The sequence below is a fragment of the Bidens hawaiensis genome, unplaced genomic scaffold, assembly GCF_021521415.1.
Source record: "Bidens hawaiensis isolate Kalapana, Puna unplaced genomic scaffold, B.hawaiensis_p1.1 tig00019588_1, whole genome shotgun sequence".
NCBI classification, from domain to species: Eukaryota; Viridiplantae; Streptophyta; class Magnoliopsida; order Asterales; family Asteraceae; genus Bidens; species Bidens hawaiensis.
Genome location: NW_027492976.1, coordinates 197,847 through 223,053, shown reverse-complemented (window position 1 = coordinate 223,053; position 25,207 = coordinate 197,847). Strand labels below are relative to the sequence as shown.

Here is a 25,207-nt window from a genome sequence, read left to right as displayed (position 1 = left end):
TTAAAATGTATAAAACTCATACAACAAAACATATATAAAACGAGTGGCTATGGTTTAAATTTGAACTTTGAATTCAACACAAAAGAGGAAAATTTTAAAAACTTTAAAAAACATTATACTTTTATTTATATACATAAAGTTTATATATAAAACTAATAAATAAAAAATAATTCGAGCAAAACGAACCGAACCAAACCGAGAGAGGCTTTGCTCGTGCTTGGATTGCTTTCAAACCGAACTGAGCCGAACGTCTCACTTCCAAATCGAGCCGAAATCGAACGAGCATTTTTCGAGCAAAATTCGAGCGAACGAAGAACGAGTGACGAGCTGTTTGGACAGCCCTACACACTTTAACGAACTTGATTAGTGCAGCCACTCATGCTTACATGATAGTGGCGTGACAACGTGTTATTTTATTTTTTTTAGTAAACTATTACACATAGTCTTAAGTGCCATTTTAGGCATTAAAACATTTGAGCACAATGAGTACCCCAGTCTTTTTCTAACGTTAGCCTATTGGTTTTATGAAAAAACCCAAAACCTTAAAATAAATAAGTTTGTGCAAACCTGTAGAGTGTAGCCCAACAAAAAAAATTAATAGTTTATTCTATATGAAAAAATAAAAAGTGCTGAGCTCAAAGCCTCAAACTAGATCTTTATTTCAGGTTAAACCCCATTTTAAATTTTTAATAAGCCCAATTTCTCTCAAATGCCCAAATAAGCCCACAATCCCATTAACCCAATTTCCGTTTTGTACTTTTGTCTCCCCAAAGTAGAAACCCATCAAAAAATCTACCAGAAAGACAGTTTGTAATCAATTTACTTATTTGATACCACCATGGTTTAAAATAATTTCATTTCGAATATACCCAAACAACATGTATTTAGAGTTTACTCAATTTGCTGTCAACGCTTTAGTTTAAACATAGTTTAATAACCGGTTAACCGACCCGACCCGAAAATTGAACCGAAACCGAACCGGCTTGAAACCGATTGAAATTATGTATAAACCAGTTTGGAACCGATTGAAACCGTATGCTCGGAACCGGTTTGTAATTTTCTCCTCCAAAACCTGTTTCAAACCGGTTAACCGAACCGAAACCAGGCAAAACCTGACAAAAACCGGTCAATACCCGAACCAAAACCGATCAAAACATGGTAAGAAACCGGATTCAACCCGAAACGAAACTGGTTTTGACTTTTGTTGACTAAACGAACCGGTTTCAACCCAAACCGGTTTTGAGTTTTAAACCGGTTTGTGCACCTCTAACCAACGAAGATCGAGGTTGCTATTTCCTTTCCCCTTCATATTCTTTCTATTTTATTTCATAGTTTGCTAACCAAAATTCTCATGAAGTCTCTTGGCCACTTGAGAATCTCATTTGATGACATCAAATCCGCCACTAACAACTTTGTTAATCAGAATTTTCTTGGCTAAGGTGGATTTGGACCGGTCTACAAAGGTCAACTCGATCCCCTCCTCCGCCAGTTCATGCGAGTCCGTACAGTTTGTCGCTGTAAAGCGATTAGATCGATGTGAAGGGCGGGCAAGGAGAACATGAGTTTTTAATGGAGATTGTTATGCTTGCTAGTTACAAACATCACAACCTCGTTTCTCTAGTTGGATCTCAGATGAAGGTAATGAGAAAGTTCTTGTTTACAAACACGAAGTTAATGGAAGCCTCGACAAACATCTCTCCTCTACAAACCTTTCAAGGGAGCGACGTCTACGGATATTTCTAGGTGTCGCACGAGTACTTGAGTATCTTCATGATGGTGTGGGAGGGGGGCACAAGGTGCTACACCGTGATGTAAAAAAAGCTCTAATACACTACTAGATGCCAATTGGGAAGCTAAGATTACGCATTGTCTAAAATAGGTCCAACTAATCAGTAATTCACTTTTCTTGTCACTAATGCACGTGGCACGCTTAGCTATCTTGATACACTATATGTAAATACTGGGATCCCTACAAAAGAATCAAACGTCTATTCTTTTGGAGTTGTATTATTTGAAGTCATGTGTGGGAGACTTGCAATGATCGGGAAACATGAAGACGAGCGCAGTTTTCTATCTCGCCTAGTGAAGCTTCATAAAGCGAAGGGGACACTATACAAGATCATACTCCCTAGTCTACTAGAGCAAATGAGTCCTTATTCCTTAGAGAGTTCTCCAATATTGCTTTCATTGCTTGAATGAAAATTGCAAACAACGCCCAATGACGGATTCAGGTGTCAATGGCTTAGAAAGTGCTTTAAAACATCAGCTTGTAAGTAATCTCAATATTCTTAAACTTAGATTGTAATTTTGTTGTGGCCGTATTAGAATTTGAAGTTTGAACTTACAATCACAAACTTTGCGTTATTAAATGTAGGTTACATGGACAGCCGTTTCAAAAGCTCAATTTGTAAGTTTTCATTTATTTTAAACTTAATTGTAATTTTTGTGAAATCAAAATTGCGAACTGTTACATTTGGTGTTAGGGTTCAAGAACCAAGTTATGGGGATCAAAGACGGGCGGATGGGTGTAAGTTAATTTGGAAATAGGAATAAGAATGCATTGTATTAAGATTATCATCTAGGTAGATTAAGATAAGAGTTAATTATTTTTGCCTAAAATTTTGGTTTCTAGGTTGTAGACTTGTGGGGACCTGTATTGAGCCGTGATCTCAAAAACATGAGAACGTTCATAACAACACTAGCTAGTTGATGAATCAGGGCCTCGATTTAGGAATTCGCTTAGGGCTCCCGAAATGATGAGACTCAAAATTTTAACATTTGCTTGTGAGAAATCCAACTGCTTAATAAAGATGAACTCATAATAAAAATAATCCTGAATAGTTTTGTTCTCACAGAGTCAGTTTTGTTCGTTTTTGTGTGTATTAATAACTCACATATATACACCTATATTTGCGTATATGGTTAGTGTGATCTATAAGGGGTTATAGGCTTGTTAATCACCTGGAGATAATTATTTGCCATGTTTATCTAAATCAAATGTTATGATCAGTTATGTCAGTATTACTTGTATAGTTGTATCATGTATGTATACGATAACTTGCAAATGGAAATCAGAAGAGTAAAAAATCAGAATGCTTGGCAGAAACGGAGAACTAGCAGTCACAAGGGCCAGGCCAAAAAAATGGTAGGTTTTGGATTTTGTATGCATGATTTGGATAATTTCTGAATTGTGTATATTACTTTCATATTAAAGCAATTTGTGCGCACACCGAATCAATAATCAGATAAAACAAAAAATGTTTCTCAAAGAAGATGTTCTTTTATGTGAAAAACAATGTATAAAATTGTGTTTTAAATCAGACCAGATAAATCCCTTTATATATGGTTCGGACAATCACAATGATTGGATGAAATGTTGCAACTCTTCATGAAAGAGTGCAACATATCTTTTTAGAATATCACATCTTGTTTTTCACTTATTTGTTAACATCACATATTGTGTTTTTCACTTATTTGTTAAAGGAGCTTATATTTAGTAAATAAAAAGGACTTACATGTCTGGCTTTTTTGAACCGCTCGGTCTTATTGATTTATCTAATTCATTTGACATGCACATTTAAGGTAAAGCACAACCCAAATCTACCTATTAATTGTATGCAAGCTTAGAGCAATTGTTAGAAAATTAAAGCATTTGTTTTATTGTTTATTACCTGTTTGGAAGTGGTATGGTACTAAATTGTACTAATGCAACACTAAGCATGCCATTTTATTTCAAAGTAAGATGCACTTTGAAGGTTGTTTCAGCATGCTGCAGCTTGGGTTGTAATCTTACCGATCAATTACTTGTGCTTACACATCAAAAGATCTGGCGGTATTACACATAACATGTATCTAGGGCTGAGGTTTTTTTTCCGGAGCATCTGACTCGCACTCGATCTCTAGACATAATCCTAAATCTACACCAAGGAACTAGAACCCTCAATCACTTGCGGAGAAACACCTTCTTAATTAAAGACATAATTTTAAATTAGTTAGTCTGTATAAAGAAAAAGTAAACGGTCTACATATATATTTGAATGAAACCGATATACTTATTTGATGCCAACTTGCTTTAAAACTAATTTAATGTCGAATATGGTTTGGAATTCGATCAAATGTGCATTCTATATATTATATATGTATTAGGTACATTGGAATAAGTCTGGAGTAATACAATATTTGTATTACTCAATGCACATCTCTACATTCATATACCCAAACAACATAATTAAAGTCAACTCAGTTTGCTGTCAAAGCTGTACCTAACCTTGTATTATAATTATACTAGTGTAAACACAGTTTAATATAGTCCGTTTTTCAAGTCACCTAGGAGATAGAGGTTGCCATTTTCTTTCCCCTTCACAATCTTAACAAAATTCACATGATGTCTCTTCCTCAAGAGCTAGACCACTTGAGAATCCCATTTGATGACATTAAATCTGCCACCAGCAATTTCGACTACCAAAATTTCCTCGGCCAGGGTGGATTTGGGCCGGTCTACAAAGGTCGACTCCCCTCCTCCACCCGCTCATGTGAGCCAGGCACAGATGTCGCAGTAAAGCGGTTAGATGTGAAGGGCGGGTGTAGGGGTATGGTACTAAACCCTGCTTACGACCTTAATTTATTATGTCTGGCTTATTTTATTATATGGACTAATACAATATTATTGGGCTGAGGGGGTTTTGTGGAGGTAACCCTAACTGGGCTAGGCCCATTAGGGTACCATGATGGTGGCCATGAGGCTCCCTATATAAGGAGGTCTCCACTTCCTTATTAAGGGTTGTTGTTGTTGCTCTCAATAAGAGCCACCACCATAACCATTTTTGTGTCTGTAAACAAGAGATTCTTGAGATTTCTTAGCAGTCACCTCTACACCCCCAAAAAGTCATTGCAGATCTCAAGCTACCGGAGAAGAATATGAAGTCGTGGCTCGTTTATCTCGAACACCGAGGAACATCGTCTTGGATCAGGTCAGATTCATTTCATGTTTCGACATTGGCGCCATCCGTGGGACGGCAACGAGCTATCCTTCGATCTTCGTCTCGGTTCTCAGATCTGTTCATCCGTTATTCTAGATCTGTGATTTTCTCCTCTCCCAAGAAAAATCCAGATCTGGAAGTTCACAGAAAGATGTTTCAAGATTTGTTCCATTAAAGCTCAAAAAGGATCCATAGATCTAAAAGATGCTTCCAGATCTGTGTAAAAATGAAGCTGAAAAAGATTTGTAGATCCAAAAAGAAACTACCTGATCCGGACGGTCAAGCCTCCGGATCTGTGATGGTTTTAAATTCTCTCCACTTCGGATCTGGTTTACAGATCTAGATCTAGGTTATAGATCTGGATTTTAGGTTTAAAATTACATCATATACTGCGCCATCGCCATCGCGGAAAAATGTGATGGCCGCACGTGCGCCATCGCAGATAAGACTCCTGACGCCGTGCATGCGCACCCGCGAGTCATCACTTCGCCGCCATGCATGCGCTCCCGCAAAAACCCAACACGCGGATCGGAAGACGACTCCATGCCTTTGGTTTTGCGCAGAAGACTTCACCGCCATGCATGCGCGCCCGCGAGTCACCACTCCGCCGCCATGCAAGGGCACTGCGGAGGATCAAGATTCTGCTACCATGCATGCGCGTCACTGGAGATCAAGTCTCCGCTTCCATGCATGCGCAGTGCCGAAGATCAAAACTTCGCCACCATGCATGTGCGCCCACGAGTCACCACTCCGCCGCCATGTATGCGCACTATCAAAGATCAAGATTCCGCTGCCATGCATACGCGCCAAACTTAAAGGTTGGGAATCCTCAACCCATAAGGCCACGCGCCAAACTTAAAGGTTGGGAATCCTCAAACCCATACGGCCACGCGCCAAATTTAAAGGTTGGGAATCCTCATAAACCCATAAGGCTAAGCGCCAAACTTAAAGGTTGGGAATCCTCAAACCCATAAGGCCACGCGCCAAACTTAAAGGTTGGGAATCCTCATAAACCCATACGGCCACGCGCCAAATTTAAAGGTTGGGAATCCTCATAAACCCATACGGCTAAGCGCCAAACTTAAAGGTTGGGAATCCTCATAAACCCATAAGGCCACGCGCCAAATTTAAAGGTTGGGAATCTTCATAAACCCATACGGCTAAGCGCCAAACTTAAAGGTTGGGAATCCTCATAAACCCATAAGGCCACGCGCCAAATTTAAAGGTTGGGAATCCTCATAAACCCATACGGCTACGCGCCAAACTTATAAGGTTGGGAATCCTCAAACCCATAAGGCCACGCGCCAAACTTAAAGGTTGGGAATCCTTATAAACCCATACGGCTTCGCGCCGAATACAAGACCGAACGCAGCTCCGCTCCGCTCAACACGCCATCATAATTAAACCTCTTATAACCCGAAGCACCCCTAATAAGCCACGTCGCATGCGCGCCACCGCGGATCAACCATTCCGCCACTCTACATGCGCACCGCCATGATGCTTGCGCGCAGTCGCGTATCACATTCCACCAACTTGATCCGGTGGGTAAAACTCCGCCGTCACGGAACGCATGTGACCTTCTTGAAGTTCAACGCTAACTCTGGCAATTACGAACTCCATGCAACCATCCCAAATGTTCAAAATGGTGGCAGGAACGTGCAGAGGCAAACTATTAAGTCTAATCTCTTACCTCGCTAGCGCAAGACAAGACACATTAGACTTGGGGGGCTTGAAGGGGTATGCACCCGCCTTAACATCGAGCGGGGCGGGTCAACCCACAAGATATAGACGAGGCTTGAAATCAGGATGTCATGAAGACACAAAGCCAAAACCTATGCGCGTGGCGCATATCACATATGCTCACGCATCACATATGCTCACGCATCACATATGCTCACGCATCACATATGCTCACGCATATCTCATATGCTCACGCATCACATATGCTCACGCATATTACATATGCTTACGCAGATCACATGGTCGTGCACATCACATCAGCGCATGCAACATCTGCGCGTGGCGCATGACACAAAGTCTATGCGCAGGCGCATGCAACATCTGCGTGTGGCGCATGACACAGCCTATGCGCAAGCGCATGAAACATCTGCGCGTGGCGCATGACACAAAGTCTACGCGCAAGCGCATGCAACATCTGCGCATGACACAGCCTATGCGCAAGCGCATGAAACATCTGCGCGTGGTGCATGACACAAAGCCTATGCGCAAGTGCATGAAACATCTGCGCATGACACAAAACCAAAACCTATGCGTAAGCGACACAACAAATGAGACAATAGTCTAATCCAAATCAGGATAAGGACAACCTTATTTAGCAGCAATGAACTGGGGGACTATCGATACACGTTTGTGATTAAAACTTTATTAACAAGTTTATATTACAAGTTCAATGCTCCTAACATTATTTAGCAGCAATGAACTAGGGGACTATCGTGGTATACCACCACTACATTATCGCGATGGAAGACATCCGAATCTTAGGTCGGGAGCCTAATAATATCCCAAACGGCCACGCGCCAATGTAGGTTGGGCACACCTCATAATTTGCCCGAGGATGGGAACCTTGTAATACATCCACTTTTAGTTGATATGTTTTTGCAGGTTCGGCTACGGTCGCACAAGCACCTATGACATTATTATTATCTGGCCGTTTGTGCCCCCATTATTATTTTGAAAACAAGTTGGGACAGTCATCCTGCGTAGAAGAGGCCCGCAAATTATCTGGCCGTTTTTGCCCCCATTATTATTTTGAAAACAAGTTGGGACAGTCATCCTGCGTAGAAGAGGCCCTTGCGGGCCAGTCATCATCATATTATAGCTCATAAGCCGCAACTCGCGCATGCTTTATTATTTTATAGCTCGTAAGTCGCCTCGCGCGCAAGCTTCATTATTTTTATAGCTCGTATGTCGCCTCGCGCGCAAGCTTCATTATTTTTATAGCTCGTAAGCCGCCTCGCGCGCAAGTTGCATTACATTATTATCAAGATGCGCACTCTATCTTTTATCAGGCCCCGCGCCACTATTATTATGATGCGTGCTATATCTAATTCATGCCAGTGCACCATCATTATCATAAGGATCACAACATGTCACCATCATGGAGAAAACCTCTCAAAACCCAAAGACAATAAAGATAAGGCCGAAGAAAAGGGAAAAAACCGCCCCATATCCTAACACACCTTATGAAGTCCAGCGCTCCACCTAAACGCTTACACGCCTAGGAGCAACACTGGACTTGGGGGGCTTGTAGGGGTATGGTACTAAACCCGGCTTACGACTTTAATTTATTATGTCTGGCTTATTTTATTATATGGACTAATACAATATTATTGGGCTGAGGGGGTTTTGTGGAGGTAACCCTAACTGGGCTAGGCCCATTAGGGTTCCATGATGGTGGCCATGAGGCTCCCTATATAAGGAGGTCTCCACCTCCTTATTAAGGGTTGTTGTTGTTGCTCTCAATAAGAGCCACCACCATAACCATTTTTGTGTCTGTAAACAAGAGATCCTTGAGATTTCTTAGCAGTCACCTCCACACCCCCAAAAAGCCATTGCAGATCTCAAGCTACCGGAGAAGAAGATGAAGTCGTGGCTCGTTTATCTCGAACACCGAGGAACATCGTCTTGGATCAGGTCAGATTCATTTCATGTTTCGACAGCGGGCAAGGAGAACACGAGTTCCTAATGGAGATTGTCATGCTTGCTAGTTACAAACATCACAACCTTGTTTCCCTAGTTGGATTCTCAGACGAAGGTAATGAGAAAGTTCTTGTTTACAAACACGAGGTTAATGGAAGCCTCGACAACCATCTCTCCTCCACAAACCTTTCATGGGAGCAACGCTTACGAATTTTTCTTGGTGCCGCACGAGGACTTGAGTATCTTCATGGTGGTGTGGGAGTGGGGTACCGGGTGCTACACCGCGATGTAAAAAGCTCTAATATATTGCTAGATGCCAATTGGGAAGCTAAGATTTCAGATTTTGGATTGTCTAAAATAGGTCCAACTAATCAACAATTCACTTTTCTTGTCACGATGGCTTGTGGTACGTTTGGTTACGTTGATCCACAATATGTAAATATTGGGATTCTTACAAAAGAATCTGATGTATATTCTTTTGGAGTTGTATTGTTTGAAGTTCTATGTGGGAGATTCGCAATGCTTGGGGAATATGAAGACGAACGTAGATTTCTATCTCGCCTTGTGAAATTTCATCAAGAGAAAGGGGCATTACAAGAGATCATGATGCCTAATTTACTAGATCAAATGGACCCATATTCGTTAGAAGTATTCTCCGATACTGCTTTTCAGTGTCTGAATGAAGATCGCAAACAACGACCAACAATGGATTTAGTCGTCAAAGGTTTAGATACGGCTTTAAGACATCAGCTTGTAAGTTATCTCAATTTTCTCAAAAATAGAATGTAAATTTATTGTTGTCGCATTAAAATTTGAACTTGCAGTCACAAAGTATTAGGGTAAGCGGTGCACAATACTCGGACCGGCCGAGTTCCTCGGGCGAGTAGTCGAGTACCCGGGTGAAACCACCCTGGTTTAGTGAGTAGTGGGTATGGAGGTCTAGTACTTGGATTGAGTAGTTGGGATGGTTTTGGTTGACTTGAGGTTGCATTATCCAATTGGTTAATTATTAAGTGTGTACTTGGGTAAACCACTTACCACCCTCCTTAGATTGCGCAGTTGTGGGTTGTTTTGAGGTGACACTATACTATTGGTGGGTTGAGTGAATAGTTTGGGTGACTGTGTAAACCTCCCCTCACCCTTGTTGGATATAGGTTAAACGAACAACCGCTTTAAAACCTCAATTTGTAAGATATAGTTTCTTTTAAGCTTAAAACAAAATGTAAAATTTGTCAACCATAACTACGAACTGTTTTATTTAATCTTAGTGTACAAGAACTGAGTTATGGGGATCAGCGACAAAGGGTTGGCCATTTTTCTTCCAGCTTCGGAGTGATCAAAAGCTGAGGAGGATAGATATATATCACGGCAGATTCAATTGGATTGATTCACTCCAGTTTACAGTTGAAGATTCCAGAGGTTTGTTGCATTATTCTGAACAACATGGTCGGCTCATGCGTTCCTGCGACATCATACATATAATTACGTTTAAGGTGATCAACTCTTATCCCTCCTTAAAAGTGATATATTTCGTGGTTAATTTGGAAGTAATATAGAAAATATCAGAGTTGATTTGACATTACAATAATTTGGTTAGTTACTTATTTTATGAAGCAAGTTTTCAAAATGTGTATAATTATACAAAGAATCGTTTAAAATAATCTCAGCAAGTTTATTTGTAAGTGAAATAATTTATTCGTATATCAAGTGACGCTATTTGCTCTTCTGTTACAGTAATATTTAATGAAGAAACAATCTAATTGAACAAATTATGGTACTCAACTACTCAAATGATTAGTTTAATTACTTAATACAAATATATCAAATGGAACCCTCTACTGGAGGATGAGCGCAAATCCTCGATTCGTCGTCCTCACCCGGAGTCACAAAAAGCCATAATATAATAGGTATTCCTAGGTACAAAAAAATCTAACTTTATTTTATCCATACTTCCCTCGATATATCAAATAAAGACCTATTAAGTTTTTATTTTGGTTTGCTGGTCTTTTTGTACTATTGTGATCTTTTGTTATTGGTTTTGTTATTTTGTACGTTATCTATTAAAAGTAGGGGTGTTCAAAGTCAGATATTCGGAGTTTCGGATATCCGAACATTTCGGATAATAGATTTCACTATCCAAATCCTTATTCGAATTTTCGGATATCCAAAATTTCGGATATCTGTTCGAATAGTGAAGATATCCGAACTTTGAAACCCTAAAATATATAGAACCCAATTTAGCCACAATCTTTGTAATGGAGAAAGTACGTTTAGTTCGACCCTTGGCTTTATCATAGATAGAGTTTGTATCAACCAAACATATCTTTGTACATTTATTATCTGGTCGATTGCTGTTATTCACTTTTCTTAAATAGCAACTAGTATTGCTCATGTAACAATGTCCTTGTATCAATTCCGTGATATGAAGATGAAGAACATATAATAATATGAATTGTGTACATGTGATTCATAGTTAACAATATTTGTTTAATTACTGAAAATCATAAGATTACAGTTTGATGCTGACGAAGAGATAATTGGGATGTCTGGATCTTTTGCGAACCGTGAAGATTCTTTTGAGTGTATCTCTTCGTTGTCATTTGTGACTAACAAGAAAAGGCACGGTCCTTCCAATGACACTGTGAAAGAGGACACTGACTTTTCTCAATCATGGGACTTAGGTTTGTTTCAAGGGCTTTATGGTCGTTATGGCGAGTTCGTGTATGGTCTAGGTTGTTGTTTGAAGCCTATCACTTAAAAGCTACTGTTTTTCTAGAAACGAAAAATTGTGAACTTAAATGATCCCATTTGTATTCTTTATTGTAAACAGATACTTGCGCCTTCTCCTGGAATCCCTTAGTCCCTTACCATGTTGCTGTGCCAGGAACATGGGTTTAAACTTATTTACTTCCACTATTGTTTCCCTTTAGTTTTGTGTGCCTGTATAAGGTTAGTGTGATTCGCAGAAATGGAGAAAATTGATCCCAAACTATTTTGGTCATTTGTTGTCTATTGTCCCACAAGAGTGGGTCCTTATCCTAAACAAATAATTTTTCTTATGGAAATAAAAATAGGTACTAATTAAACTATAGAAATCCTTGAAAACCATATACAACTTCACTACTTATTAATCGATTACTTTTTAGTTATTTACTCTAAACGTTTGATCAAGCATATGCTTATAATCATAATTATAATATTTTTAATATTGATCAACTGATATATCATTTAACTAACTTAAATCTTCTTCATTAAGGTTATTGAAACTATTTTATTGAGTGTATATCCAAATTCAAGAAAATTGATGATGAATGCCGGAAATTCTTTCAGTTTTTAACAATATGATGTTTTCATTTTTTATTTTACCTCCAGAAATCATTTTGAGAAAAGTTTGTGAATTGCATTAGAAATCATTTTGAGCAAAGTTTGTGAATTGCATTAGTATATACCTGAATAAACTATATTCCTTTATGGCTGTGTGTAATTGAAGAGCTTGAGCTTCATCCTATGACTTTTAATCATGTTATGTACGTTGCTGGCCTATGTATATGCCTATATGGCTCCCTTGATTGCAGATGATATTTATCAGTTTATGAAATCATCTTGAAGGCCCATATTTATTATGTTGCTTTGTGTTTTAATTGGGTTGTACTATGAACACGAGTGGAACAAGTTTAATTGGATAAAAAGCCGGTAGTTTTTTTTTTTTTTTGCTTGATTAGATGCATTTATTTTTGCACAAGGACAAGACTTCTTGATGGAGATTGTCATGATCTCTAGTTGCAAACACGATAATCTTGTCTCTCTTGTTGGATTCTCCAATGAAAGTGACAAGAAGTTTATTTTTTTAGGAGCACGAGGTTCATAGAAGCCTCGATAAGTACGCTTGTTCACCACGGATCTCATTCTCACATGGGAACAACTGCTTCATGTGCCTTGGTACTACTCGTGGACTTAATAATCTTCATAATGATGCAGGAGAGGGGCATAATTAGGTGTTACATCGTGACATAATGTGCTCTAAGAACTGGGAAGCTAAGATTTATGATTTGGATTATCTAAAATAGGTCCCATGAATCCTTCAAGAGTTTACTTTTCTGGTCATAATTTAATGCTTGTGGCATATTCAGCTATATCCTATATGGATCCACTATATGCAACCACCAAAGTGCTTACAAAAGAATCTGACTTGTATTTGTTTTCGTAGTATTATTCGAAGTATTATGTGGAAGGCTAGTTGTGATCATAAAAATGCAACGGTGCGCGACAATTTCAATCTCAAGTTGCAAAACTTTACTACAAAGAGGAAAGATTAGATGATATCATCAACCCCAATTTACGAAAACAAATGAAACCAAATTCCTTACGAACATTCTCCAGAATTGCTTATCATTACTTGAAAGAAGATTGAAAATGACGCTCAACAATGGGATTAAATCATAATAGAACTACAAAACTCTTTGGGATTTCAAGTTGCAACTTATCGAAAACGTTTCCATTGATGTTGATTAGATTCAAATTAATATTCATGTTATTTGATGGTAGGGTTGTCATATAATCATGTGGATCGGGTATAGGGATCGACGGCATGTGGAACTCCATGGTCGTTGCAACTTGATAACAATCAAAAGCTTAGGAAGATAACTATAGATCACAAGGATTGTATGTATTCCATCATTTCCACTGCTCAAGTGAAGTTTGGTGACCAGGATCGATAAACACTACAATAACGAAATTTTAGATCATAAGCTCAATCTTTGTAATTCTCATTAGCTCGAAAATTACAATACTCTCAACTCTTAATGATATAACCCACAAGTTCGGGTATATATACTAGTTTAAACATGAAAACCTAATTAGATTAGAATACAAACTCCTTATCATAATCAAATACTAATTATAAAAAAACATATTTAAACAATATTAATAAATAAATTTCTTGTTGTCCAAGTTATTGGCTCGACTTCACATCTAGTAATTTATTCCATGTAAACTAAGTCACGTACTCAACTTGATAAACAAGACACCAACTCATCGTAGACTCAATGAGTCCGCCCAACCCGCCTCATGAACTCGAGGACGGAAATTAAGTCCAACATCAAGACTTCTAAATGACATGGCGGTTACATGGGTTGCACCATTTCTGAGGTTTAAATCTTATCTAGATTCAATGATTCATTTACTTTTTAACAATATGATATTTATTGGTTCTCTTAGATCAACTTTGGCTAGGATGAACAAATTATAGGGATACTCGGAGGTAGAGGTGCACAAGTAAATATCCGGGTTCGGGTATAGAATCGGGTTCGGGTATGACTGGGTACGGGTATGATCGGGTATTGGTAATAATTGGATAGGGTTCGGGTCGGGTATTGTCTCTAAAAATCATACCCTATGCATCGGGTTCGGGTCGGGTATAGAACCGGGTATTTGAATACCCTATTATCGGGTATTGAAAAAACTCTATTTACGGGTTTTTTCGGGTTTTTTTCCGGCATTTTTTTATATAGATTGGATTTTTTAAAAGTTTACACTTTTTAGGGGTATTATTCGGGTATTTTTAAGGTATTTTTCGGATATACATCGGGTATTTGAAATACCCGGTTTCGGGTATTGGAAAACCTCGGTTCCGGGTTCGGGTATTACCGGGTACAAATCGGGTTTTCGGGTATTACCGGGTACAAATCGGGTCCGGTTCGGGTTCGGGTTTAAGTGCCAAAATGCATACCCTATTCGTACCCTACGGGTAGGGTCGGGTTCGGGTTCGGGTATTAAAACCCGGGTATTAGAAAAACCGGTTCCGGGTATTTATTTCGAGTCCGGTTCCGGGTTCAGGTTTTTTGTGCACCTCTACTCGGAGGTTGAACTCGGAACAGTTAGCCTTGAAGGCCCGCAAAAACAAGATATTAAGAAGGCTAATTCGGGCTAACAAAGTCCATCTGTTGATGTACAGGGCCCAAAATGTAAACAAATCTTCCGGACTTGTAGTATCTACTATATATATTTTTTATCGTGTGTAACACGGTATATAAGTCTATAACCTAGTTTGACTAGCATACTACATGAGTTTTATGACATTTTTTTAGTGACTTTCAGTTTTATAAAAGCTAAAAATAAAGTTTAGGCAAATTTCTATAAATTCACCCATGACACCAAACGAATTTGAGAAAAGAAAATAAAAACAAAACGTAAAGACTGAGATTTCCTTTGGCCAGCTCAGCAAGGACCGACACGAAGTGTAGTGCCAAATACCGAGTGTCGCTCAAGATGATCACCACGTGGCATGCAACTATTGGATATTATTCTTGCTCAGAACCTTCTGAAACATGTTTTCAGTTTTTTTAACTACAAAGTCAAATACAATATTCATTTTGCGCGTTAGTCGTTAGTTGTTACCCCCTTAAACTTTGAAGCTTTTACACAAATGGACAAATAGACCTTATTTCTGTTAACGTAAACTTACGTGTCACCCCCTTCATTATTCAAAACTTCATTAAGACCGGTCATGATAAGATTATATTCATAAACTAAGATTATTAATTATTAAAAATGAATAAACAAATTGAGAGAAAGACTTTCATAGCTTTATTTTGCGTACCGACCAATTTATCAACTTGTTCCTTAATCCCTTTATAAACAACCATCTCCTTCATTAAACGCATCAAAATTAAGTAAGCTTCAAACGATACAACAAGTTTTTTCCTCCGGCCAAAACATCATCGGCAAGCACCAGCGGTTTCGGCCAAAGTCGTAAGATTTAAATAGCTTTTATTTAAATTTTTAATTTGTTTATTTTTTACTTGCATAATTTCGATTCATGTAGATTTATCTATATAGGTATATATACACACATTTAATTACTTTTCTTTCATGTATTTGAGATTATTAATAACGCTTTTAAAGTGGTGCAGAATCTTCATCCCTTTCATTCGCCGATTAGATTCCCGGTTTGAACGACTTCTTTTTAAATTCCTTTATTTATTTTATTTCAATAAACTTTTCATTTATTTATTTTCAATTTGTAGAATTGTAGTTGTGGTAGACAGGTCTGACTATGGTTGGTTATTTATTTGGTGATCTGTGGAGGGATCTAGCAAATTATTGTGAGCTAAACGATAATGGTTTATTTAATCTGTGATTTTATTTTATTTTTTTAATTTTATTATCAAATCATCCCTTTGTTCATAATTGTATTGTTTAGACAATGCTTATTGATCTAGGAACTAGGTGCTAATTCCCATTTCAGTTTATAGACACTATTATTATTATTATTATTATTATTATCCCAAACATGGAGACCTTTCCCCGAAAGCACTCTTGTTATAGAGTCATGATTCATGATCTGAGGTACCTTCTGTCTTCTCAAGATCCATCCAATAGCTATTCTATTAATGAGCTTTATTAAATATGATTATACTTGTAATTGTTTTCCCTTATGTTGTTTTATTTATATAACTTATTAGTAGCGTACTCATTATTCGAATCAAACTTCAAATTGAACCAACTTCGATTAACAAATTTGAATTCAAACTTTAGGATATTTAGATTGAATCCTTATTTGAACCAAATTTCTAATACGAGTTCATAGTTTTATATTATTCGAAGAGATTTAATTTGAATAACTCAAACTCACATCATATTTAAAGATGCAGCTATTAGTTACAATTAAGACTAATCTTTTCGTTAAATCTTACATAAATATTTTGAGACAATAATATGTCGAATAATATGTCATGTATTTGGATCACTATTTTACATTTGCAGCAAACATCAACGATGACCATTCCACCGACAATTGCTATACAAATAGATCAATTTTGTAAATGTGATGGATGCAGAGAAAAGGTGAAGAAGGCACTTCGTAAACTTGATGACATCAAATTGCTAGCAATGGATCTCGAGATAGGGAACTTTACAATCCGAACTACGAAACATCCTCATGTTATAGAATATGCTCTTAAGCGATCATTTCCTAAAAAGAATATCATTGTCTCATATCAACATGTTAATGATATCGTTACAACATTGGTGACAATGTCACAAGGTCAAGGATTAGAGAGTATGGAGTACACGCAATCGAGTACTTTGAAGTTTAACTTCACCGACCATCATAATCAACCATCATCTTCTAGTTTACCACCTAATGGTGTTCATCTTGAACATGCTCCATTCTTGCCACCACCACCACCGCCACAAGCTAATATCACGCCATCTGCTCCATCTATTCCAACAACTCCAGATTTTGTTTATAGGTACCCTCCAGAGTTCTATGGTTTCAAAGATCATCCACATGGTTGTTGCAACATTCTTGTACTTGGAGACATTTTTGTGAGTTTCAGTTTTGTAACCGTTTTTAGTTTTTTACTGTTCTCATAGAGTATGTGTTTTATTTATTTTTTCAAATGTATACTTGTACTTGGAGATATTTTGTAGTGTGAGCTACTAGAGGTTAACTTGTTAACCCCTAAAAATGATTGCACTACAAGAAAAACACCATATAGGGACGAAATCTGTAGACACAATACAAGTTGTTTCTATAGTTCACCATATAGGGACAACATATTGTCTCTATAGAAGTTTCATTTTTTTTAAGTTTGATAAGCTTATAGAGACAAAAAGTCATCCCTATAGATTGAATATAACATTTTTTTTATAATTTTCTTTAATTCGGGTTCGATGAAAACAAGCATTAAAAAATGTTTTAACTTGTAGAGACGACGTCTCATGTCGTCTCTACAACATTTCATATACATATATATATTTTTTTGGTTTTTTATAATTAATGATAAAAATAAAAAATTCAAAAATTCAAAATATTATAATTTATAGAAACGACAAGTCGTCCCTATAAATTTTGAGTAAAAAGAATTTACTTTCACTAGGAGTAAAATTTTCACGATGCTGAAAAAGAAAACTATGTTAAAATAATATAACCTATAGAGACAACATGTCGTCCCTAAAAAAGTATTCATGAATAGGCTTAGCATCCTACCAACACCCAATGTCCAACACCACCACCACCACCAACATTGTGCCGCCACCACAACCACCACCACCACCACCATCGTCAACCACCCACCACCGCCACCGTCCATCACCACCACAACCCATCATCGGCCACAACCACCATCCACCACCACTACCCACACTGTCCGCCACACCCATCCACCACCTATAACCACCGTTTTCCACCATCCAACACCACCCACCGCTCACCACCACCACCCATCGTCCGCCACCACCACAGTCCACCACCCATCGTAGGCCACCACCATCGTCCACCACCCACCACAACCGTCCATCACCACCACGGTCCACCATCATTGTTCATCGGCTACCACCAATCATCCACCACCACCCACCGTCCGCCACCACCACAGTCCACCACCCACCGTAGGCCACCACCATCGTCCACCACCCATCACAACCGTCCATCACCACCACCGGTCCATCACCACTGTTCATCGCTTACCACCAATCATCCACCACCACCCACCGCTCACCACCACAACCACCCACCGTCCGCCACCACCACAACCACTCACCGTAGGCCACCACCATCGTCCACCACCCATCACAACCGTTCATCACCACCACCGGTCCACCACCACTGTTCATCGCCTACCACCAATCATCCACCACCACCCACCGTCCGCCACCACCCACCGTAGGCCACCACCATCGTCCACCACCCACCACAACCGTCCATAACCACCATCACTGTTCATCGCCTACCACCAATCATCCACCACCACCCATCGTCCGCCACCACCACCCACCGTCCGCCACCACCACATTCCACCACCCACCGTAGGCCACCACCATCGTCGACCACCCACCACAATAAGATAAAATCATATTATAGACAGTTTTTGTCTTAAAAACAAACAGCACCTAAGTATTTGTATGTGTGTGTTCGATTGAATCAAACGAGTAATCTAAGTCCATTGAGCACACTTAATAATTCGAATGCCCATAGTAAGTGTGGATACATGAGATACCGTATTAAGTTATTCACAAAGAAGGATAAGCTCAATTAGAACTACTAAAAGGTGAGTTGATGACGGTTTTCTAAAGAAAATGACCGGTTCATGTAAGTGTATGTTTATCGTTTGTAGGGACAACATTATTCATAGCTATAAGTAAGCCTATAAACACAACATGTCATCCCTATAAGTAAATATTTAGTGAGCACGGTGTAAACAAAAAGCAAAAAGAAAATGATTTACCTATAAAGACAAAATGTGGTCTCTATAGGTAAATATAAGTATATTATAGGTGTGTTAATAAATGGACACCGAGTAAAAAAGAATCAACAATTATTTTGGGGCTAAATGGAGGGAAATATACATAGGTGTCAAGTTAAACAAAAAGCAATTTCCCCCAAATCTCAAATCTCAACCTGATAGTGATAGCCACCATTGAAGCAATGCACCTCTCAGCACCCCCATTTTCTCCCCATTTTGAAGCTTGAGAGTAAAAAACATGCTATTTCTTGTTCAGTTTGTTAAGTTAGAAACACATATTATTCCTTGATCTGGGCAACAGATAAGGGTTTGTGGTGTTTTCAGTTGTAGTTTTATAAAAGTAGTTAATTTCAGCCTTATTTATGTAGTGTTAGAAACATATGTTACTGTAGTGTTAAAAATTAGTTAATTTCAGACCTTATTTATGTTTTAAAACTGGGTTTCTACAAGTTTGGGTCAAACTTAGAGGTCGCCTGTGTCATATTAATATGGATTATAGATGCGAGTGTTCTTAATTGGTTTACTTTTGTCAAGACTTTTTGTTGGCTATTGTGTATTCGTTGGGTTTTGTACTATTGTTTATGTTTATGCAACCAAATTGGTTGTTAATAGCTACTATAAGAAATTAAGTATTATCAACCTTGTTTGTTTTTGGTGACAGAAAACATGAACCATTTGTTTGTGCATTTTTATACAAAACTAAAGAAAGCTACTATAAATATTATCAATTGGTTATCGATCTAACCCAATTTTATTAAATGTCAGTACTATGCAAATGAATTATTAGCATTGGCCTATGGTCCAACGAGAGCATGTTCTTACGATGCTTGCATAGTCAATGGAGTTAGATTTGTGGTACATAACCGTGATAACCGACACACTACTCAGAACAGTGGTGTCATTTCAATAGGAGAAGATGGTACTCTATGGTCAATTAGAACAGATCATAGAGTTGAAGTATCTAAATAAATACTCGGTTGTACTATTTCGTTGTAAATGGTTTGACACGTCAGGTAAAAGACTAATTAAGAAAAACAATACTGTTGTTATCGACATCAGTCGTGAATGGTTTGTTGGTAATGAATGGTATGACGACCAGCAATATATATTAGCGACACAAGCTAAACAAGTCTTTTATCTACAAGATCCTTCTCAAAGAAGCGGCAATTGGAGGGTTGTGGAAGACGTTCACCATCGAAAACTTTGGGATCATCCAAGTATGAGTGCTGTTAATGAGATAGATATATTGCACGACACTCAATCGTCTGATTACAACTTAGTAGTCGACTCAGGCTTTGATGAAGATTTTACTGAAGATGAAAATTTCATTGATGATAATGGTGACACAATAACTATTGCTCCGGTTGTGGATGATGACAATTTTATTGATGAAGACGAAGAAGAGGACGAAGACGAAGACGAAGACACATACCTTTTAGATGAGGAAGACGATCTTATTATAGACACATGCTATTCTAGTGATGATTCCGATTGAATGCATGTATATAAGTTATTCATGTTAAATTGTGAATATTTATTTAGAATGTTTATTATATCTTTATAACATGTATTTGTGTATGTGAAACAATTGTTTGATATCTTTACCCATATGAAATTGGTTTGTACCTGTTTAATTCAGTATTGTTAGAATAAATAATATTAAACTAGCTTTATTATTTACTAGTTAGCTAGTAAATAAGCAAGCATATTTTATTTTTATTTTTTTTATAAAGGTGACCAGATTTGGGGATAGGGAACAGGGGGTGGATTCGGGTTGGATTGAATGGCAAGCAGTTATATAGCCTTTTTTTTTTACTATTTTTGTACAAAATTAATGTGTTAATTATGATGAAATAGTTGGATTTAAAAGAGATATTTAGTAAATAAAATTAAAAAAAGAAAAAAAAAAGCAAAATAAGAAAATAAAAAGGACCTTCAATTTGTTCTGTTTTTTACGGGTTCCTTCACAGCCCACGCACCCATATTTCGGCTCTTTTACAACCCACGTGCCGCTAATCCGACTCATTCACAGCCAGACGCCGATAATCTAGCTCATCCACAATCCATTTGAACAAATGTAAAAGTCAACGCAAATCTGCTTCTTAAATCACAATCAAATAATCCGACTTCTTCGCAGCTCAAACCGACCCAATAATCCGATCTCTTCACTGCCCACACACCCATAGTTCATAATCCCTTTAAAAAGTCAATGCCTATTTGAATAAAATTGTGGTCAACATGCCTATCTTAATGATTTCTCTTTTATACTCGTAAATAGATTTAAAATGGCCAATATACGTCCTTGTGACGTTATTCTGATCTGTTAACAAGTCTTACCAAAAAAACATATAAAAAAATATTAAAAAGCGTCTAGGCAAATGCCTAGAAATTCACCCATGAAAGTGTACACCACACGAATTTGAGCAGTAAACAAACAAACAAAAAATAAAAATTAAAGTGAAAACACTAGCAACTGTTCATTTGGTGGCTCAACAATTCAGACGGGCTCCGTAAGTTAACACGGACTCAAATCACAAAAGTGAGTCCACCCAGCTCGTTGTACTCAAACCAGATTGTGTCAATTTCAGGAGAAGGATGTATGATTTTTTTTATATTTTTATTAAGATAAAATTAATATTAAAGAAAAGAATCAAATTACAATAGAGAGGTAGATAAGCGGGCAACAAACTGTGTCGTCACCCCCTTTTAAATGAGAAACCCGATCAAAGTAAACATTTAATAAAATGTCTATTTAACTAGCTTTTTTATATAAAGTTCAACATCAATTTGTCGTCCAACACACTATTTTTAACCTACAAGCATTCTGTCACATGTCATTAAAACTTTCGTCGAAGACAAGAAAAATGTCGTTGGACGCCAACTAAATCTAGTCGGACGCCTAAAAGATCCCATCGGCTCCGAAGATTTTTTTGGAAAGAACTATTGGACAGAGTTTATTACACAGTTTAGAATATTGTACATTTCAACTAAATTGAGTATGGACATTAAATTTTGTTTACTTTTAACTTTTGACCGATCAAATGAGCATTTTTGTCATTTTCCCTTTATTTATACATTTAGTAATAATTATTTGCTTAACACCAACATGTAGATCTCACTTAACAACCTTTTAACAACTTCTAAACAAAAATCTCGGTAAATCTGACGAGAACTAATATTTTAGGTTCTATGCTGAACTCTAATTCTCAATCTTGTTATTATAAAATACCATGTAAATCGATATTAGAGAAGTACCAGCATGACATTCGATTACAAAACTAAAATAGCTCCTAGTTTGAGGTTGAAACCAACCCTACACAATCAACTTTCCATAATATAGAACAAAAAAAAAATATAGGTCACCACTAGTGATGGAGCTGTGAAATTGTCACAATTGTTGAAAATTTTCTCGGTTAACTATCGTTATATACTCATACAGGTCGGTCATAATTTTTACACTAAAATAGAACTAAAAACTTTCGCATGGTACAACCAATCCCGTACCACAAGATCAGGTCCGCCTCAGGTCACCACACTTGACCTCATTCCGGAGCCCTAAATCAGACAATAAGCTCACCCCTTCCCACACGTTGTAGAAACCAAATTGGGTTTATATATATGTGACGTACCTTCATGACATTTGGGTAAGGCCACCGACCCATCCACTTTTATTTCCCTATATATATACAACCATTTTTTATTCTTATCACTTCGCATTCAATTCCTTCCTTAGTACAACTTCTTTTTCAGGTAAAAACTAACCAACGGTTCACGCATAAAGTTGTAAGGATTAAATATATACTTTTGATATTAACTTGTCAATATTTTACTTGCATGCATTTAGAATTTTTTATTCATGTATATAAACACATATATTTAACTTCTTGTTTTTAACATTTTCAGCAGACGCCAATATGACCACTCCAATGACATTAACTCTAGAAATCGAACAGTTTTGTAACTGTAAAGGTTGCATAAAAAATTTGAGGAAGACACTCGATAAAGTTGGTGATGTCAGATTGTTAGCAACCGATCCTAGTAACGGAAAAGTTACAATCTTAACTACTAAGCACCCTCAAGTTATAGAATACGCTCTCAAAATCGGTCCATTTCCTAACAAGAATATTAACGTGTCACAAGAAATCGACCAATCAGATCAGTCACAATCACCATCACCGTCACCACCATCGTCACCAGGAACTTATATGATTAAGCCATCCGCTCCACCAATTCACATGCCTCCATATCCGACTTATTGGTGCCCTCCAGGGTTATATGGTTACGAAAATTATCACCGTGGTTAAGGTTAATCTCGCACGTTCTTTAAGTGATGAGTTGATCATAATCTATTTAAAAATTTTAAATTATTGTTGCATGATGTGTAAGTGTTTGCATGATGATTGTATCCTTTTTTATTGTTCCCACAGGGCCTATATGTATTATATATGTTGATTTTTTTTGTATTGAACCTCAATAATAATCGTTGATATGTTTATTGAAATCGTAATGGATTTCTTTGTGATTTGTTTATTTTAAAGAGTCGGTGTACACCAATATTTTTACTTTGTACGTACATAATTAAATTATATTACATAATATAGTTAAAAAAACATTACAAAACAAAACACGTACACAAAAACAGTGGTGTACAATTACAATTCATCTATGAATATTACAATAATACGTACGTACGTAGTTGCATGCACACGTTTTTAAGTTCAATAAAAAAAACATCCGTACATAGATTTGGTTGACAAAACTTTCAAACAAATTGAGCTCATTTGGTTCCAATGTGAATGATGAAGCATACTTGATCTGTTGATTACATACTCTTCCATCTCACCAAGTCGTTTGCAAAACAACTCAACGTAGGGGAGGGTTCTTCCTTCACCGACGGTCTCAACTCCTTCCACCAATATTCGTCATTCACTTGATTGGTCAGTCACATAATATATATGGTTGTAGACAAACCGAACTGGGCAAAGCCGAACCATGTTGGGTCAGGCTTAGTTTGCAAACTAACTAGAGCTAGCCAATGGCAATTACAAGCGAGCTTTTTATTAAAAATAGTTTAAATTTTAATTTGAGTTAACTGCAGTTTTCGTTTCTGTGGTTTGTCCAAATTTACGGTTTTAGTCAAATAGATTAAATTTTAAGATTTTCATCACTGTGGTTTCATTTTACTTGCAATTAAACATGAATTCATTAACCTCGTTAAGTCTGGTCGTTAAACCCATCAGCGTGCCCTTCACGTGAGGGGCATTTTTATCCTTTTTCTCCCAAATAAACCACAGTCGTAATTCGCAAGTCCCCATCACGTGAGTGGTTGTGGTGTGTTTGAGGAAGAAAAAAAGCACCAAATTGCCCCTCACGTGAACGGTAGGCTGATGGGTTAAACACCAGACTTAACGGAGTTAATAAATTCGGGTTTAATTGCAAGTGAAATGAAACCACATGGACGAAAATCTCAAATTTGAAACTACTACACTAAAACCGCATATTTAGATAAAAAAAACAAGGACGAAAAACAGAGTTTACTCTTTTAATTTTTACACATATTGATGTATACAAAACAAAAGGAAAAAGATAAATAAACTACAAAATATATGGTTATATGTAAAATTAAAATTTGAGTTAATCAAGAGATTTGAGTTGAGAGCTTTTTTGAACAACCCTTTTTACATCTATACAAAACACGGGTGCAATGCATTATGCATATATACTTTTTAAGGGGCTTAGATGGACGTGTTGAACGGATTAAAACCCATTAAATAACATATCAAAATGAATTTGAATTATAAAAGATATTTGGATAGAACGACTTGTCCTCTTTAATTTATAGATGAATGATTAATGAATGTGTAATTAACTATCTTTTAACCAACTTTTTTGACTTATTTAAGAAAAAACACAACCCAAGTTATTATATGAAATATACTATTTTCTAAAATGGCAAAATTTTATAGAGTCCCGGAATTGACTAACTAATACAGAAAAAAAAGTTACGTGATAAGGAACGGAATATTACGTCACTAGACCCAACTAACATAATATAACCTTACAATGCCGGAAAATCAATCTTGTGGGATGACTTTCCAAAAACAACTCCATTCTGAGCTCTTCAGGGAACCCACAATGCCGGAAAAATAGTAGCCTCGATCTCCTTTTTACCCGTGCTTACTTCTAGCCGAATTCATCCAGTTAATCAGGATCCCCATGTCATTAGAAGTTGGAAATTTTCCCATCTAACCATCAAGAAATAGCATCGCAAGTTTTAGAAGACGTTATAACACTCCACGCAAATGTGAGCAGTAGTCTCAA

General features: G+C 37.3%; 1 protein-coding gene across 1 annotated transcript; it reads left to right on the top strand.

Annotated features, from left to right (window-relative positions):
* The first annotated feature begins 4,204 nt into the window (after nucleotides 1-4,204).
* Nucleotides 4,205-9,446, top strand: LOC143558685 (receptor-like protein kinase ANXUR2). The gene is made up of 2 exons (XM_077047472.1): nucleotides 4,205-4,589; nucleotides 8,671-9,446. Exons 1-2 carry the CDS (start codon nucleotides 4,382-4,384, stop codon nucleotides 9,426-9,428), a joined length of 966 nt encoding a protein of 321 aa, XP_076903587.1. The 5' UTR covers nucleotides 4,205-4,381; the 3' UTR covers nucleotides 9,429-9,446.
* Nucleotides 9,447-25,207: the final 15,761 nt, after the last annotated feature.

Coding starts and splice junctions, on each gene's coding strand:
- LOC143558685 (XM_077047472.1), top strand. CDS start 4,382: ATGATGTCTCTTCCTCAAGAGCTAGACCACTTGAGAATCCCATTTGAT. Junction 4,590..8,670: donor TGTGAAGGGCGGGTGTAGGG/GTATGGTACTAA, acceptor GCGGGCAAGGAG/AACACGAGTTCCTAATGGAG.